At 36.2% G+C, this 18,039-nt stretch overlaps 1 protein-coding gene across 1 annotated transcript; it reads right to left on the bottom strand.

The window, feature by feature from the left end:
• Positions 1–11,293: 11,293 nt before the first annotated feature.
• LOC149387802 (extra-large guanine nucleotide-binding protein 1-like) lies at positions 11,294–16,540 on the bottom strand. Its single transcript, XM_089621852.1, has 8 exons — positions 15,389–16,540; positions 14,705–14,845; positions 14,485–14,586; positions 13,770–13,946; positions 13,500–13,683; positions 13,166–13,401; positions 12,828–12,997; positions 11,294–12,071 (listed from the first exon to the last, which is right to left on the bottom strand). Exons 1-8 carry the CDS (start codon positions 16,385–16,387, stop codon positions 11,504–11,506), a joined length of 2,577 nt encoding a protein of 858 aa, XP_089477978.1. The 5' UTR covers positions 16,388–16,540; the 3' UTR covers positions 11,294–11,503.
• Between the last annotated feature and the right edge of the window lie 1,499 nt (positions 16,541–18,039).

Genomic DNA, 18,039 nt, shown 5'->3' with positions numbered 1-18,039 from the left:
CTAATAAAAAGTAATGTACCCACTTGGCTTATTGTTCTCTCTAACATTATAATAATATTACCGCTAGCTTGCCGTGGTTTTGGCACCACTTTTTTTTTTGTCTCTAATCTTGTGTCCTAAAAAGCACACAGATACTGGTAAAGTCTCATAAGTGATTTACTCCAAGTCTTCTTCTTATATAAACCCCAATAGAAAATCATTTACTCACAAATCTCAGCAGATATCAAACACTCCCAAGTCTCAAATATCTTCCTCTTGCTTTCCAAATACCCAAAGCTCTCACGTAGAAATAGAGATTCCCTCCTCACTCTCTGGCTTTGACTTCTATTTTGTCTCTTAAGGAATCATGTCTGGGCTAATTGATATGTGGACCATAGAGCTGGCCAAGCTGAAGGAAAAGGGTCAAACCCTTTTCTCTAGCGGGTCGGGTCAGTCCAATGCAGGCTCGGTGAAAGGTGAAGAGTTGAGCTCAAATAATGGATTTGGTTCAGCTTTCGCAAAAATAATTGGAGCCAAGAATTCGACTTTGGCGCTCTGCTCGTCTGAGGCCTCAGTTTCAATGATGGTTCTGTGTAGTCCTTGAAGACATCAATAGCCTTTGTTGTTACTCTTTGTTATTTTTGTTTTCCTACTACAATTATCGTCGTGTAAAATGATTTTGTGTCTTGTTTTGTGCTATGTAAATATATAATTAGTAGCTTCTTATAGTTTGCTATTTTTCATTTCCCAAGAAAGAAATGTAATGCTCCGGTGTTTGTCACTTCATGAATGCGTTGGCTAATACAACGACTTGAGTGGTCTATCTCATTCTCATTTATGCGAAATCTATTTTTATGGGAGTTCAATTCCCATAGAAAATGTCTTTGTTAATTGACGAGTGAACGCAAATAATAATCATCTTGAAGAGGTACGTCAAGAATCCTAAATTCAAAACTAACAAAAATTTATAAGGTCGTGATTACTCATTTTATCGTCAATTGATTTTAAAACGAAATCCTACTACGATGCTTCACATTGTATGTAAAATTGTGTTTACTTAAATCAAACTCTTATTATGAATAATCCTATTTTTAAATTAAAGTATAATTGTTTTAATTAAAAATATATTTTTTATAATAAAAAGTATAGAATTTTATTTCATGTTTTTAGTCCTTTTTAAGCCTAGATCCGATCTTGACCCCGATGATGGAGAGCTTAATATGGGATTAAGCCTGAAGTCTGTTTCCTCTCGACCCCTAGTAAAATAATCTTGATCGAACTTGGATCTTCATTACAATACATTGAAGTTTAATTGGAACTTGGCCCCGAGATAATAGACCAATTAAAATGAACAAATATCTAGCTCATTGCCTCCTCATTGGACCCTTTTTCGTAAAAATCTCTATCACTTTCCAGAAAAATTCTCAACCGGACAAGAACATATGGAAAGGAATATTCCACAACTTACAATAGGTATTACTTGACAAAATAGATATTTTGAATTGAGAAAAAAAAATTAAAAATTACAAGAAAAATTACATGTAACTTGAAAATAATTGAACAATTAATTTTTATTTTTTTATTATACATGTATATATATATATATATATATATATACACACGAGATTACGTGAAAATAATGCACGAATGATGAATCCACAGCTCAGCATGATCTATAGTCGTCAGTGTCGCTCTCAATCTTGAACCCTCATCTATCTTTGTTGCACTTTCCTCTTTTCAATAATTGAACATCGTATAGTGACTATGGAAATGACACAAAGGAAAATCTTATCATAATAAAAATAGTCATATGAGCTTATCCATTCCAGCAGAAATGAGAGCAGTACTCTAATCATAGAAAAGACTTAAACACGAGAGGTTTTAGTCAAGTTCAAGATTATCTCCAAGACTCCAACACATAATATTGAAAATAGTGTTAATTTTAGACTAAAATATATATCCATATTGTGTAAATTAAAGAGCTCTTTTATTATAAACTCATTAATTAGTCTATTTATAACACCAGAATTAATATCTTATTGTATTTTAAAAGTATATATTTTCTTCTATATTATTCATTTAATTTGTATAGAACCATTGTACTTCCTTATACTACTAGTAATCGTGTAAATATCATATTGGTTTGATTAGTGTAAATTCCCTTATTTAAATAAATAATATATAGTTTTCTTAAGAAAAATATATATAAATATATTATTCAATATATATATATATATATATATATATATACATATTGATAACACAAAATTATACAGAAAAAACACATGTACTTAATGGTGTATATATTTTTCAAGATAAAATTGAAAGAAATATAAGTGCTCAAATATTAGATATTAAAGTTATATTTAAAAAGTATATGAAAATATATACAGTATATATTACAAATACAATAGCCTACCATCTTTCAAAAAAAAAAAATTACTACATCGCTAGCGCTATTTTGAAGTCCCCGCCAAATTTGACGATAACAATTCTTTCTAATTCTCAGGCCATAGATTGTAGATGCCCTAAATAAAACAAACTTTTAAGAATCTAGACTGTGGATGAATCCGGATTCAACTTATTAATTAACCTTGAAAATTCTCAAAAGAGTAAAAAGAAAAGAAAAAAAAAAACGACCACAGAACGGCCTCAAAAGATTGCCCACACGGATAGTTTTCCATCACAGAAAAAAAAAAAAAAAAAAAAAAAAAGATATCTCAAAAGTAAATTATTTACAACCAAATGTCTCAAACACAGCCACAGCATATACAGCCAATAGTTTATAGGCAGGGACGGCTAAAAAAAATTAATTAACCTGTCTAAAGAAGAAAAATAGAAAAGAAAAAAAAAAGTAGTATATACTATATTCCTCAATATTAATATTCTATTCTGTGTACTCGTCCACGTGGGTTCGTTGTCCATATACCTCACAAACCGTCCATAGTTTAATTTTCAATTCGGCCTAACGCTGCCATGTTACTATTCCAACCTTTTACATTTGTCTTCTGTATATATAAACCCCAATATTGCGTTGCCTTTTCCTTTCTCATATAGCATATACAAGAGTATCGAAAGTAGTACAAATAAGAGAGAGAGAGAAAATATATTTAGAAGAAGAAGAAGAAGAAGAAGAGAAAAATGTCTGATGTGGTAGAGATGTGGAAAAGCGAGCTGGGAAAGATTAGAGAAGCTGGGAAGAGAAGGCTTGTTTTGATGGCCAAAGCCAAGAGCTCGATTATGATCAGATCATCATCGGACCAACAGCAAAACCAAGACGACGTTGATGATCATCATGTTGAAAGAGAAGATCATCACAGATCTGTGGCTAATCATCATCAATATGAAAAGGGTTCTTTGAGCAACAACACTCTCTCTGAAGAGACTGTGTTTTTGCTCATGGACCGCTTTGCTCCTTTGTAGAAGTAGTATCATTTGTGTGTGGTTTATTTTCTAATATATATAAACGTTTATAAAAAAGATGTGTTGTATTGTATTTTATTGTTTGTGGAGCGATTATCAGCAAGCTTTTTCTTTTCATGTCGATTAAGTATGGTCGTGTGTAAAGTGTTTGTTGTTGGATATTAATTTGATGAAAATTGTTTATAATTATAATGCAATCGAATCGATGGTGTGGGTTATCAACTCAAATTAAGTATTACAAGCCTATTTTGGACTTAGTTCAACCCTAATTTGATTCTTAAAAATAAATTGAAAATTAACTAAAGGTCATCAGAAGCTTATCTTGATTCATCGGATCTGTTCCAAAATTCTATGAACTCGTTTGACATACTTATGAATTTGAATGCGGATGACATTTGAACATAATATTCAAATAATTCATATGGATATTATGTTTGAAATTTGTGTTTGGAAATATATATAATGAGTTTCATATAAGATTTTTATTTATCCGAATTTCATATAAGATTTTTGTTGTTACATTAATTGGCGATTTAATGTTGGCAAAATAATATAGAATCGTTGAATATATTATCGGATAGCGTTGGGCTTTGTTACAATTTTCGGCCACAAGTGTCGCAGTTTGTGTTGTAACAGTCCTGTATAACAGTCTCGGCTCATTGACTTTTGGGTTTCGCTACTCCGACTTGAAGAAGGATTCCAACTTGGATTAATGAGATAATGGGCTGGTGTTCCTAATCCGACTTCAAGATTTGTGTTGACCTAATTTTCTCTATAAATAGGTCATCACCTCACCTTCTACACTCACGCCTTTGGAGAGATTTATTTGAGTGTTTTAGTTGAGCTTAGAACGACCTGTGTTCAAGCTTTTAAGGTGTCTTTTACCTCTGCTTTGTTGCCTATATACGGGTGATTGTATTAGAAGCTAGAGGTTAGGTTTTTCAATTGTTTTTGTTGGGAAACACATTTAGAAGTCTCGGGAGAGATATTCTGTGGGAATCGAGGGGATCTCGTACTTAGGGGGAGCCTAAGTTGCTGTTGAAGATGATATGCGTAGGTTGGGTAGCTAGCGAGGGATTCGTTGAGTGTAAATCCTTATTGTACCACGTTATCATAGTAAACTGCTTTCCACCGGGCAAAAGCCCTCCAGACGTAGGCACGAATTGCCGAACTGGGTTACCAACTCTGGTGTCTCTTTATTATTCCGCACTCATATCGTTTATCTTTTGTTTTCTCTAAATTTCAGCAACTGTCGCATTTTCTGTTACAACACTTTCTGCAACAGCTGCGCAGGTTCAGTAATTTCAATTGGTATCAGAGCGGTTCACTCAGTCATGTTGAGTGTGATCCGTAGTGTTACTGATCTGTTTATTTAGAGATGGAGTTCATGAGAGAAAGTGCATCTATTGGCCGTCCGCCCCTCCTCGACGGTGGAAACTACTCGTATTGGAAAGCTCGGATGAAAGCCTTCTTAAAAGCACTAGACGAGAAAGCTTGGAGAGCCGTCCTCACTGGCTGGAAGCACCCCACCACCACCGATGATGTCGGAGAGACTGTTTTGAAACCTGAAGTTGATTGGTCTGTGAATGAAGATAAACTGGCAAGCGGTAACTCTAAAGCTCTTAATGCGATCATGGCTGCCGTCGACCCCAACACATTCAAGCTGATTTCTACATGTGAAGTGGCCAAAGACGCATGGAATATCCTTCAAGTCACTCATGAAGGAACTGATACGGTACGAATGTCTCGTCTCCAGCTTTTGACTACTAAATTTGAGAACTTAAGAATGACAGAAGATGAAACGATTAGTGAATCCAATTCTAGACTTTGTGACTTGTCTAATGAATCGTTCGCCCTTGGTGAAAAAATATCTGAGGAAAAACTTGTCAGAAAAGTTCTACGGTCGCTTCCAAAGCGGTTCATCTACAAAGTCACTGCCATTGAAGAGGCTAAAGACATATCCACGATGAAGCTGGAAGAGTTAATGGGTTCCCTCAGAACCTTTGAGATGAACGATGAGCACCACAATCCCGAGCCGAAGACTCATGGAATTGCATTGAAAGCTAACCTCGACAACAACCACAGCCTTACTGAAGATGAAGAGTTGGCTAGGACTATCTCTCTTCTGGCTAAGAACTTTGGCAAATTCATGAAGAGGATGAACAACAACACTTGCAGAAGTGTTTCAGAAACTGTCTCTGACAGTTCCCAAAACAGATCCAACGCCAACGAAATTTCTACAGATCTGAATGTCAAAGCTAAGGGGATTCAATGTCGAGAATGTCATGGATTCGGTCATATCCAAGTAGAATGTGCCAACACCCTCAAGAAGCGTAACAAAAGCTACAACACCCGTACTTGGAGTGATGAAGATTCAAGAGGAATACATTATTGACAACTTCCTTGCTTTTACTGCCCGTGATTCTCAAGACAATTTGAAGCCATGCAACACTGTCGCAGGTTGTGTTAGTGACGCTTTCTACAACAACGACTCTGAAGTCAGCAGCAACGAAGAAGATGAAGAAGAATTAACACTTGAGTCTGTTACCAAGGCTTATGGACTTCTCTACAGCAAGTGGAATGAGGTTGTTAGTCTTAATCAAAGGCTTTATGAGAAAATTGCCACCGCTTCAAAAGAAAACGATGAACTCCAACGCCAACGAAATTTCTACAGATCTGAATGTCAAAGCTAAGGGGATTCAATGTCGAGAATGTCATGGATTCGGTCATATCCAAGTAGAATGTGCCAACACCCTCAAGAAGCGTAACAAAAGCTACAACACCCGTACTTGGAGTGATGAAGATTCAAGAGGAATACATTATTGACAACTTCCTTGCTTTTACTGCCCGTGATTCTCAAGACAATTTGAAGCCATGCAACACTGTCGCAGGTTGTGTTAGTGACGCTTTCTACAACAACGACTCTGAAGTCAGCAGCAACGAAGAAGATGAAGAAGAATTAACACTTGAGTCTGTTACCAAGGCTTATGGACTTCTCTACAGCAAGTGGAATGAGGTTGTTAGTCTTAATCAAAGGCTTTATGAGAAAATTGCCACCGCTTCAAAAGAAAACGATGAACTCCTTGCCTCTGTTGCCTCCTTAAATGAAGAATTGAAATCTGAAAGATCTCAACAAGATAAGTTTCTTTCTGAAATAACTCTCTTGAAGAAAAATATTAGAATGCTCAATTCTGGAACGTCAAAACTTGATGAAATTTTATGTATAGGAAAAACCAGTGGCGATCATCATGGTCTAGGCTATCAGAGAGGAGGAGTATCCAGCTCTAAGACTATATTCGTCCCGAGCATAAATTCCCAGAATGAAGCTACTGGCTCAACAACTGTTACAACAGTTTCTGCAACACCTGCGAAGGCGAGCCAAAAATCTTGGGTTTGTCATTATTGTGCGAAGAAGGGTCATATTAAACCATGGTGTTACAAGCTCATGAAAGATCTGAAAAAGCAAAGACGATCAAGGTCAAACCCTCTTGCCATGAAAAAAGTTTGGAAAATCAAAGATCCACAAAATCGCGGTGCGTGTACTCCTCTAAAAGTCCTGACCAAAGACGAGCAATCTATCGTATGCGGTAACTTCATAAAAGAGGATGTTGCTCCGGAACAACAACTTGCAGATATTTTCACGAAAGACGATTCAAAGTTCGAATCACTTAGGCCTGTCGTGGGTCTTTGTGTGACTGGTTCGTGATCTATCATCGACGTGTATTCGAGTATAAATATGGAAAATTAATGCTCGAATACACTTTTATTGAGGTACGATATTTTTTTACCTCAAGTGCAAGTTGTCATGTTAATTCGGATTTTTAGTGTTCGTCCGAGGAGTTGTCTTTGTGTTTTTCGTAAAAAAAAAAGATGTCAAAAGTCAAAAGTCTAAATAAAAAAAAAAAAAAGTCGAAATTCGAAAAAAAAAAAAAGAAGAAGTCGAAATTCGAAAAAAAAAAAAAAATTGCAGATTTCCAGATTTTACTGTTCTGGTTTATCACTCGGCAGACAGACTTAAACGTCTCAGAATCCAATCTCCACCGTTCAGAATGTACCTTTATGTGTTACGACCATGGTGTACAAAATTCGTGACGATCCAACGGTTAACGAATTCAGAAACTCGTGTTTGACAAAGCTGGTCGGAGTAGTTGCGATTTTTTTTTTAAAAAATTTTTGTTTTCTTCTCCGATAAACCAACGTTTTTCTCTCCCTCCGGAGTAGATTTAGACTACCATGAGCGCCTCTTTTCTACACTCATTGAGTTAGAAGCTTTTGTATTGAGCTTGGGCCGTGTTTTTTCCGACGCCGTGATATTTTCTTTTCGACAAGAAACGAGTTCTACGATGATACATCATATTCAGGAGGAGCAAATTGTTGTTTGGTGGTTGTTCAACTTTGGAGGTATGTTTATGGAAAAAAGGGGGAGATTATGTGACTCTTGGTGACTCTGCTATAATGGTGTTGAAGCTTCGTCGTCGTCGTCATCGTCACAAGTGTCACAGGTACGATTCTGTTTTGCCTTTAAACGCCAAAGGGGGAGATTGTTGTTACATTAATTGGCGATTTAATGTTGGCAAAATAATATAGAATCGTGGAATATATTATCGGATAGCGTTGGGCTTTGTTACAATTTTCGGCCACAAGTGTCGCAGTTTGTGTTGTAACAGTCCTGTATAACAGTCTCGGTCCATTGACTTTTGGGCTTCACTACTCCGACTTGAAGAAGGATTCCAGCTTGGATTAATGAGATAATGGGCTGGTGTTCCTAATCCGACTTCAAGATTTGTGTTGACCTAATTTTCTCTATAAATAGGTCATCACCTCACCTTCTACACTCACGCCTTTGGAGAGATTTATTTGAGTGTTTTAGTTGAGCTTAGAACGACCTGTGTTCAAGCTTTTAAGGTGTCTTTTACCTCTGCTTTGTTGCCTATATACGGGTGATTGTATTAGAAGCTAGAGGTTAGGTTTTTCAATTGTTTTTGTTGGGAAACACATTTAGAAGTCTCGGGAGAGATATTCTGTGGGAATCGAGGGGATCTCGTACTTAGGGGGAGCCTAAGTTGCTGTTGAAGATGATATGCGTAGGTTGGGTAGCTAGCGAGGGATTCGTTGAGTGTAAATCATTATTGTACCACGTTATCATAGTAAACTGCTTTCCACCGGGCAAAGGCCCTCCAGACATAGGCACGAATTGCCGAACTGGGTTACCAACTCTGGTGTCTCTTTATTATTCCACACTCATATCGTTTATCTTTTGTTTTCTCTAATTTCAGCAACTGTCGCATTTTCTGTTACAACACTTTCTGCAACAGCTGCGCAGGTTCAGTAATTTCAATTTTGATCTAATAAACTATTGAATGTAGAGTCACAAGTATAAATTTATATAATAAACTGACTATTTGTGCATAAATTTGTACTAAAATACAAGAGATAATCATATTAACTGCAGTCGAGTCTACCTTCTATACTACCCGTAGATTTAAACTGACAAAATCGAAATGGAATTGGTTCCTTGCATCTCTTTCTCTCCTTATAATTTACACTGTATAAATTCCAAAATAAAGAACCAGTTTCAATCTTAGTGATCTAGCTCTCTGTTACAGATTTTGTAGAGCTCGAGAAGATTCCCTTACACCATTAGTACGAGTATGACCAGGTCTTGTGCGGATCTTCTCCTGACCTCAGCTTGGTCGGGTAAGTGTCACATGACTTTATTTATGACAAGTTTGTCACAAAATATTGCATTTTATTTTTATATATGTATGAGACTGCATTATATGACATGTTTGTCACAAAATATAGTTTTTGGTGTCGAATTTGATCACAAAACTTGTGACAAAATCTTCAACTAATCTAGACATTTGTTTGACGGTTTTGTAATTCGAAGATTTATTGACAATTTGCCCAGATTTTGTAGAATCCTAATCTATAGAAAAAAAAATTAACAAAAATTAGACCAAAATTATATTTAGAAAAGCCATTGACACATGATTACCCCAATCTTTGTGTAAATAGAAATAATAAAAAAAAAACAAAGAATCAGTGGAGATAGGAATTTATTTGTTTATTTATTATGATTTTCAAATGAAAAGGAATGAATTAAAAATAAGAGCATTTTAGGCACTTCACAACCACTCAATTAATGAAGGGAAATTTGAGAAACTAAGCTCATTGTTACCTCATATTAGGAAAACCAAGATTTTAATTAGGTAAAATGTCCAAAATAATCTTGTTAAAATTTCGAAATCACTAGAAAAATGAAGGCAAAACCTTCAAATCACTAATGTTAGTATAATTTATTTTCAATAATTTTTCCTTCATTTTTATATCTTCGAAATTTTTATCTTCATTTTTCCAGAGATTTCAAAGTTTTTTCCTTCATATTTCTAATCGATTCTAAGTTTTCTAAGAAGGATATTTTAGACGTTTTATCAACCCAAAAGTTTAGTTTTCCTTAAGTATTCAACACAGAACCTGTGGTTCTCAAGTTTTCCTTGATAAAAGTGTCATATTTCTAAGAAAAATGGACTCAACTAGTAGCAATTTTGATAATTTGAAAATCATATTTATAAAAAAAAAATCATATTTTTAAATTTTAGTAATTAAGAGAGTCCAATTACCTTTGGTAGTCTGTTTAGTCTTGTTGGGTCTAGATTGGACCCAAAACAGGGTAATCATGGCCCAATAGTGGCCCATATTCGGATGGGACCCCAATCTCATTTCAGGGCCTATAGTTCAAGTTAATGCGGCAGGAAGTTTGACTTTGGCCACACTGATTGATATGGAATAAGAGTAACGACAAAAAAAAAAAAAAAAAAAAAAAAAAAAACCCAAGATGTACGTTGTTGGATTGTTTTCCCGTGTGACACGTGGAAGTGAAGAAAACTAGCCTGCATGAAGTACACGCTACACATTGAATAGTAAACAATGAAGAAATTTCGCAACCTTTTTGCATAAAGTATTTCTTATTATAAAACTACGTCAATGAGGAATTTTGTTGGTCTTATATCTTATTAATATTATGACCGTTAGTGTCCGTTTAAAATCCGAAAAATAAGAAAGAAATGAAAATAAAATCTCTTATATTTTATTTTTGTTGTTTGGATAAAGAAAAAATAAGATGGAAAAAAAATAGGAGGAAAATGTGTAACTAAAGTGGGGATTCCATTTTTCTGAGAAAAGCGGAAGAAAAATAAGAATCCTTTCCTATGTATGGATCACGCTCGTACGTATCTTCTTCACTTTTTTCTCATATTTTCTATGATTTTCAAACACAACATATAATTTTGGATTTCGCTCTTGTTTTCTCTCATATTTTCATTTTATCTTATATTTTCACTTTTACTCTTATTTTTCGGATTCCAAACAAAATTTTATTGTTTCAGATCAATTTCTTCTATGCACTTTGACCTTGTCTATGCACTTTGACCTTGTCATTATTCTGCAAATATTCTGCATGGTGTATGTCTATATGGGTCAACAACAATTTAAAGCAATAAGCTTGTATATTATAAAAATGGTTTATTAGGTATATAGAAATATTTACAGTTTCACATTACTATATAGCGAACGTGTCGTAAATCTTAGTTAAATATCCACGATCATGTATTTACACGGGTAAATTGATGTAAATATCCCAACATTTTGTTTCAATGAAAAGACAAACCATGAATGACACGTCATGTTTGTGGTTATTTACCTAAAATTTACGAAATGTTGGTTATATAACAATTCAAACGTTTTAGTTGACTAGTTACCTAATTTTTTGTTATAAAAATCATCCACAATTTATTTATTTATTTTATTTTGTAAAATCATTTACCAATTCTTAATTTCCAATGGACAGCAAGCAAGTCAATATAGTTCGGTCAAAATAATAATAAAAAAATTACTTTTTTTATTATTTATTGATTCTTCTTTCTTCCTTGATTATATATATATTTACATATCTATGCGTTAACATGGTAATGAACATACTAGACCAACTTAAAATCTAAAATTCGGCTCATAACTAAATAAAATAAATAAATAAACAAACAAATAATAATGATGATAATAATAATAATAATAATAATAATAATAATAATAATAATAATAATCAGGAAGAAGAGCTGGCCTCAATGCTGACATCAGAGACCTGATTATTATGAGAATTAATCTTAGGCCTCTCATCCTCCCACTTGAGAACCTCAGCCGCGTATTTGAGCGACTCGTCAATGGTGTCAGACTCCAAGCCATTGATCTGAGATACATAAAGCTTCCTACCCGTGATGGACTTAAAAAGCGTCTTGAACTTCATCGCGATGTACTGAAATGCGCGGTGAGCCAGCGGAGGATTATTCCCTCCCCTGGCCCCGCCGCTAGTGGAAGGGTTAGTGGTCACGACGGGCCTGAAGTCAGAGAACCAATCGCAGCGCGAGAGTGGGACCCGCTCAATGGTCTCCTCGAGTAGGTCAAACTTGTTGAGGAGCAAGAGGAATGGCTTGGTTTGGAAGTCAGGGTGGGACGCGACGGCCTCGAAGAGACGCCTTGCGGATCGCATCTTCTCGGGCTCGGCGTAGTCGGAGAGAGAGAAGCAAAAGAGGACCAAATCCGACTCCTCGAACATCGATAGCCACTTGCAGTTTTCGCCGAGGTTGCTCGGGTGGGCTCTTATCAGCCGACTTCTGTTTGGGACGGAGCAAGAAATCAAATTTTGTGACACTCGTAATCGCAAATTAAATGTTAACTCTAGATTAGTTGAAATAAAATAATTCAATGTGAAATGTGCAAGTACTAGGTTTTAATCATTTTTGTAATCGACCAGAATCAAAAATTAAATGTGAACTCTAGATGAGTAGAATAAATTTGTAGAAAAATTACAGGTAGCAACAATGACGGAGCTAGAATTTGTAGGCGGGGGGAGCAAATTTAATTACTTTTTTTTATTTTCTAAGTGGTGTGTAAGAAAAAAAAAATATTCAGGAAGGGTGAATATGAATGTATAAGTTTATAAGGGGTGTGTAAGAAAAAAAATTTCAAAAGGGAAAAATATGAAAAAAAAAGTTATATAATTTTAGGCTAAAAATATAAAATATTATGGTATAAATTTTAATTTTTTTTAAAAATTTAGAGGTAAAAATTTAATTTTTAGAAGTTCCTGGGGCATTGGCCCACCCTGGGCTTAAGTTGCCTTTGCCCTTTGGTAGCAACTCTTAACTTATTTTTATACACAATAAACAAATTGAAATAGAGACTCCATAACTTATAAGGGCGTTGTAACTAAATAGTCAATTGAAATTTATAGATTTGTAAGATAGTATAGGTTTATTTATTGTAACCGAAATAGCTCAAATTTACAGCAAAGAAAAAAATGTGTAAATACTAGGTTTCAATAATTTTTTTGACCCAATAATTAATTTTTTGGAATGTGGTAAACTAACCTGAGAGTTAAATTCGGGTTGTGTTCTGGGAGAACATCAGCATTGTTGTCTTGATCAAATCTAGGACACGAAAACTCTGTGGAAACAACGTTATTGGACGAGCTTATTCCCTCGGCATAGAGGATATCCAAGTCAGTCGGTTCGTAATCCATCCTTGAGATCTCAATCGCCTATACGAATATATAAAAAAAATATAATGAAATATTGCACATTGAGTCGTTTGTGAGTGGCGAAAAAAGAAGAGTGGTTTTAAACATTATTTTAGACTATTGTACGCGATTTTTTTTTTTTTTTGTTAAAATATTACCTAAATAAAATTTTAGAGAATTTTATCTTACCCGATCGAGAAAATATGACGCGGCTCGTGGGAGCGTCTCGAGCTCATTCCGACGACTATAAGTCGCCTTAATCGCGGGATCATTCCACAAATCCTCGATGTATTGAGCGTACTCACGTGTGGCAGCCGGGATCATGACCTCTAAATTACCCGATGTCATGACTTTGAGGAGCCATTCTTCGAAAGACTTCAGCCGTTGGCCGATGGAATATATCGTTGTTTCTTGCTCCGCGATACCTATTTGCGACATAGCTAAATTAGTTTTTCTTTCCAAATAAAGAATTTAGTTTTCGTAACGATAAACGATAAAATGTTGTTTATTCAAATTGCGATACCTGAAGGACCGGGCTGATCTGACAATGTCGATTTTCCCTTCTTTCTCAAGCTCTCTTCTTCGTCTTCGAATCTCTCTCTCCCTTCCAACAACAACCCGATGTAACCGTAGAGCTTGCTTTGGATCAGCGACTTAATGCCTTGACGCTCTTCGTCCGAGAACGGGACGTCGCTTAGACGCTTGACCTGATACAAAAAGTCAGTCATTCATCAGAGGTTTTTGACCCTCAAAGAGCAGTTTAGTTTACGGTTGATTTTTTTTCAATCCCAACCTGTTTGAAGATGGTGCTTGTGCCGGATTGATCGGAGCCGAGTAAAAGAAAATTGTAGAGCTTCATATTCTCAGAGTGATTTGTAGCAGCTCGTTTCGCTTCCTCCGTTGTCAACGGCTCCGAGTCTCCCAAGAGTATTGGCAAAGATAAGAGGGCACAAGCCAGCTTTACTCTAGGCTAATTTTATATAATAATTAAAATGAAAAAAAAAATAAGTTGGAAGTTTCTAAGTTTGATCAAATAAGTTTGTTCTAATATAATATAACAAATAATTAAGTAACTAGCCATATTTACATTTTCACATTTATAACCACCATTTGGTAAATACTAGGTAAATTACCACAAACATGACGTGACATTCCTAATTTGCTCTTTCATTGAAATAAAATGGTATGATATTTACGTCAATTTACGCGCGTAAATACATGGACATGTCTAAATAGTTAGTATTTACAAAACGTTGGCTATATAATAATATGAAAGTGTAAATATTGTTATATACAGCGACGAAGCCAGAAATCTATATTAGGGGGCTAATTTGCAAAAAAAATATTCAGGGGGGCTGATTTGTAAATATTAAGTGTAAAAAATACAAAAATAAAATAAAAAATAGGCAAAAAATGCAAAATAATTTTTTTGTTAAGGAGTGTTATAGCTCACCCTGGACGGGTGTGGTTATATACCTAATGGATCTATAATGGGGTTCGTATATTACCTTGTCCCAGATTTTGCCTTTCATGTTCATTCCTTCTTGTTGATAAGTCCCATCCGGGTTGACCCAAAAATGAACTTCTCCTTCACAAGGCACACCAGCCACCTTCAAAACCAGCACAGAGAATAGAGCATATTATTAAATTAAGATTCATATTAAATTATATATATATATATATATATATATATATTATTTTTTGCTGAGTAAAAACCAGAAAGTATACCTGTAATATCCAGAGCTCGGCTTTGGTAATCTCTCTGTTGTTGATCAGAATATTAGTGTTTCCATTGCTACATTTCCTATCAATAATGTCACCCCCAACATTCAGCTGAGGACTAATGATATCTGAATACACTTGTCCCACCTGTCATTTCACATAACACAAACCAGCAACTAATTATATACTAATAATGATTTTGATCGGACACTTGACTGAGTCAACTCAACACTTAAAATTAGAATCGCACTAGTTAGTTACGCCGCGTCAATTTTAACTAATTTTAATGATCCCTGTAAACATTTTTATATAGGCAATGCCATCACGGATAACATTGCTAATGAATTTTAAAGATTGCACCTCAAACTTAACTCAAGCGATGACAAAAAAAAAATATCTGAAAAGATTTATAAGATCACTAGTTACTCGATCTAACACTAATTCTAAATGACGATTTATAAAGATGTATAAAATGTCGAGTAACTCGTCAATAACAGCTGATAATATTTTTATTGGCAGTGTCACAAAAATCTAGACTATATAATTTTGATTACGTTTTAAAATTTTAAAATTAGGGCTATCTCGCTAACGAGTTTCAAATAACTTATATATATATATATATATATATATATATATATATATATATATATATATTTTCGTTTTAATTATTATAAAGCTGAGTAATAATACCTTGCCCCAGAAGCCAGAGACTTTGTCGTACCAGTACCGCCCGGGCTTCAACCGGCGAGGCGGCCTAGGGCACGCCTTGAGGACCGCGAGCTCGCCGGAATTTAGACGCCGGCCGTTGACCTCGATGAGTCCGGCGGGTAGCTGGTTCGCCGGACAAGTCGCCTCCGCGTTCATGATTTGCTCGACTTCCCTGTCGCAGAGGATCCGCCGGAGAAGCCTGGAGCTCCGGCCGAGTCGTCGCCGCGCCGACTCATCGATCCTCTCGCCGATACAGCCGACGCACTTCCTCCCCTCCGGCATCGACCCCATCGACCGTACGACGCAGTCGTGGCAGTACTTCGCCGAGCACACGATGCACTGTTCCTTCCACGTCAGCCTCCCGCCGCGCCGGCACCGGTAGCACGACCCCCTCGGCCCCTCCCTCTTCGCCCTCCGCCGCGGCGGAGTCGCCTCCGGCCCGAGATCCGCCGTCTCCTCCGCCCCGAACGAGTCGCTCCTCCACGTGTCGTTCGATTCCGGTTCCAGAAACTTCACCGATGGCTTCCTATTGTGCTTCGCCTCTTCTTCCTGATCCTCCGAGGAGATTGTTTCCGAGGAGAGGTTGCTGTGAGAGCTCCGATTGGAGTTTTCCTCCGTCGAACCTAAGCTCCGTCTAGGGTTCATGTAGTTCTCGAGCTCCGCTGGGAGCTCGATTATCTCCGACTCCGGCTTCCGCTTCGGCTTGAGCCGATGAGACTTGGCGGTGGTGATCGGCTGGCTTACAGGGACGACGAGAGAGAGGTTTCGGCTCGGAGAGGACGAGAACGCCATGGAGATTCTGTCGAAGTCAACGGGAAACGCGTGGGGGATTTCGTCGGAGATTGGAGGTCCTGTGTATTCGATGGCGATCGAGTATTCCGTGCTGAGGAAGTCGTGGTCATCGTAATCGTATTCTTGCTCTTCCTCGGCGGCGACGACGACGGGCTTGAAAGGACTGAGCTTTCTCATAATCGCAGCCATTCTTTCTCTCTCTCTCTCTCAGAAAACTGATGATCACTAGACTCTGTGTTGTTACTCTTTTATTTTGTTTTCTTTAGTCGAGCGGTCAGACCATGAACAGTTAGTTAGTGGAGAAAAATAAGCAATTTTCTTTCCTACTCTCTCTCTCTCTCTCTCTCTCTCTCTCTAGGTTGAGAGGTAAGAGAAGGAAATGATGGAAGTTTGAGGTGGTCTCTGAGAAATTGCTGAGCTTAGCTTCCATTATAGTCAACAAGTGGGAAAATGAAGACGACGAAGACCAGGATTTGGAGTAGACTAACTAAACTAAACCATCTCGTTTTAGTGGACGACTTGGTCAAAGTTTGTCCGAGAAGGTTTCCTCTGCGGGCGGGGCTACGGAAAGTATACAATTGAGCCTTTGTGCTTTTTCTCGCTTTGAGGGTAAATATGTATTTTCAGTAATGATTAGTGTTTTAGAGATGTGAGGCGTATTCTTCTGCTTTGTAAGACTTCATGCAGGCTAGTTTTCCTTACTTCCACGTGTCTAAACGTATAGCTTGGGTTTGTATTTTTCCTTTTTCCTTTCCCTTTCGTTACTCTCTGTCCATATTAATCAGTCCGGTCGAAGTCAAACTTCCCGCCGCGTTAAACTTAATTTGCACTGAAATGGCATTGGGCTTTTACCGTAATATGGGCCCAATCTCTGCCAATAACTTTCTTTGCCATTTAAGGTCCAATCTACCCAATAATGAAATTGATCTCACAATATTAAAGAACCCATGCATGTACGTCCAAATTCGTTACAAGCAAACGAATAATCTCGGGCCACTTTGCAAAGATAAAAACAAACCTTTGTTCCAACACGTCACAGGTGATCAAAAATACATTCAGCGCGTTTGTTTGTGCATGAGTTAGGCATGTGGTTAAGTTTCTCATTTATATAACTTCATAAAATTAAAAAAGTTTTTCTTCACATGGTTTCGTCCACTCGAAAAATATTAGACGGCACGTAACAATATTACAAATTTGGGAACAACACACAGTTGCCAGAGCTAAAATTTTTAGCGACGGGTAAATTTGAATTTTTTTTCTTCTAAATTCTCTAAAGGGTGTATAAGAAAAAATATTCAAGAGGGCTAAATATGAAAATATTATATAATTTTGAACTAAAAATATAAATTTTGGGTACAAGTTATAAATTTATAAAGGGCGTATAAAAATAATATGAAAAAAATTATATATTTATAGATAAAGACACTGAACTTTAATTAGTGTGTGATGTTAGTCATATTATTAATAATAGGTGGGAATAAATAAATAGACAAACTGCAATAATATCATTTAATAAATAATAAACTGAAACTAATATAAAACATAGACATGAAAAATAACATAATAGAAACAAATAAATAATTAAAACCGGTAACAGAAGAAAAAACGGGAACGTCGAGACTCGTTAGACGATTTCGTTAAAGCATTATTACTCTGCCACCGGGTGTTGAAAAACATGAGCACACACAATTCTCATCGTTTACTATGCATCTCTCATCAACATATCTATAAATCACTGTTTGCTTATTTTACTCTCTTTTTATTTAGATTCATTTATAAAGACACTTTGTTCTGAATCAATTCTCGCCGTTTAATGTCATTTATAAAGATATCTTAGTTGT

This window comes from Urtica dioica, chromosome 8, assembly GCF_054948205.1.
Source record: "Urtica dioica subsp. dioica isolate 48M chromosome 8, U.dioica_male_clone48M_v1_H2, whole genome shotgun sequence".
NCBI classification, from domain to species: domain Eukaryota; kingdom Viridiplantae; phylum Streptophyta; class Magnoliopsida; order Rosales; family Urticaceae; genus Urtica; species Urtica dioica.
This window is presented reverse-complemented; position numbering and strand designations above follow the sequence as displayed.

What these genes read in the sequence shown, in the direction of transcription:
- LOC149387802 (XM_089621852.1), bottom strand. Translation starts at nt 16,387, where the DNA reads ATGGCTGCGATTATGAGAAAGCTCAGTCCTTTCAAGCCCGTCGTCGTC. An exon ending in TCTCTGGCTTCTGGGGCAAG is followed by an intron (nt 14,846 to 15,388) that starts GTATTATTACTC and finishes GTGAAATGACAG; the next exon opens with GTGGGACAAGTGTATTCAGA. An exon ending in CAAGCACCATCTTCAAACAG is followed by an intron (nt 13,684 to 13,769) that starts GTTGGGATTGAA and finishes TTTTTGTATCAG; the next exon opens with GTCAAGCGTCTAAGCGACGT.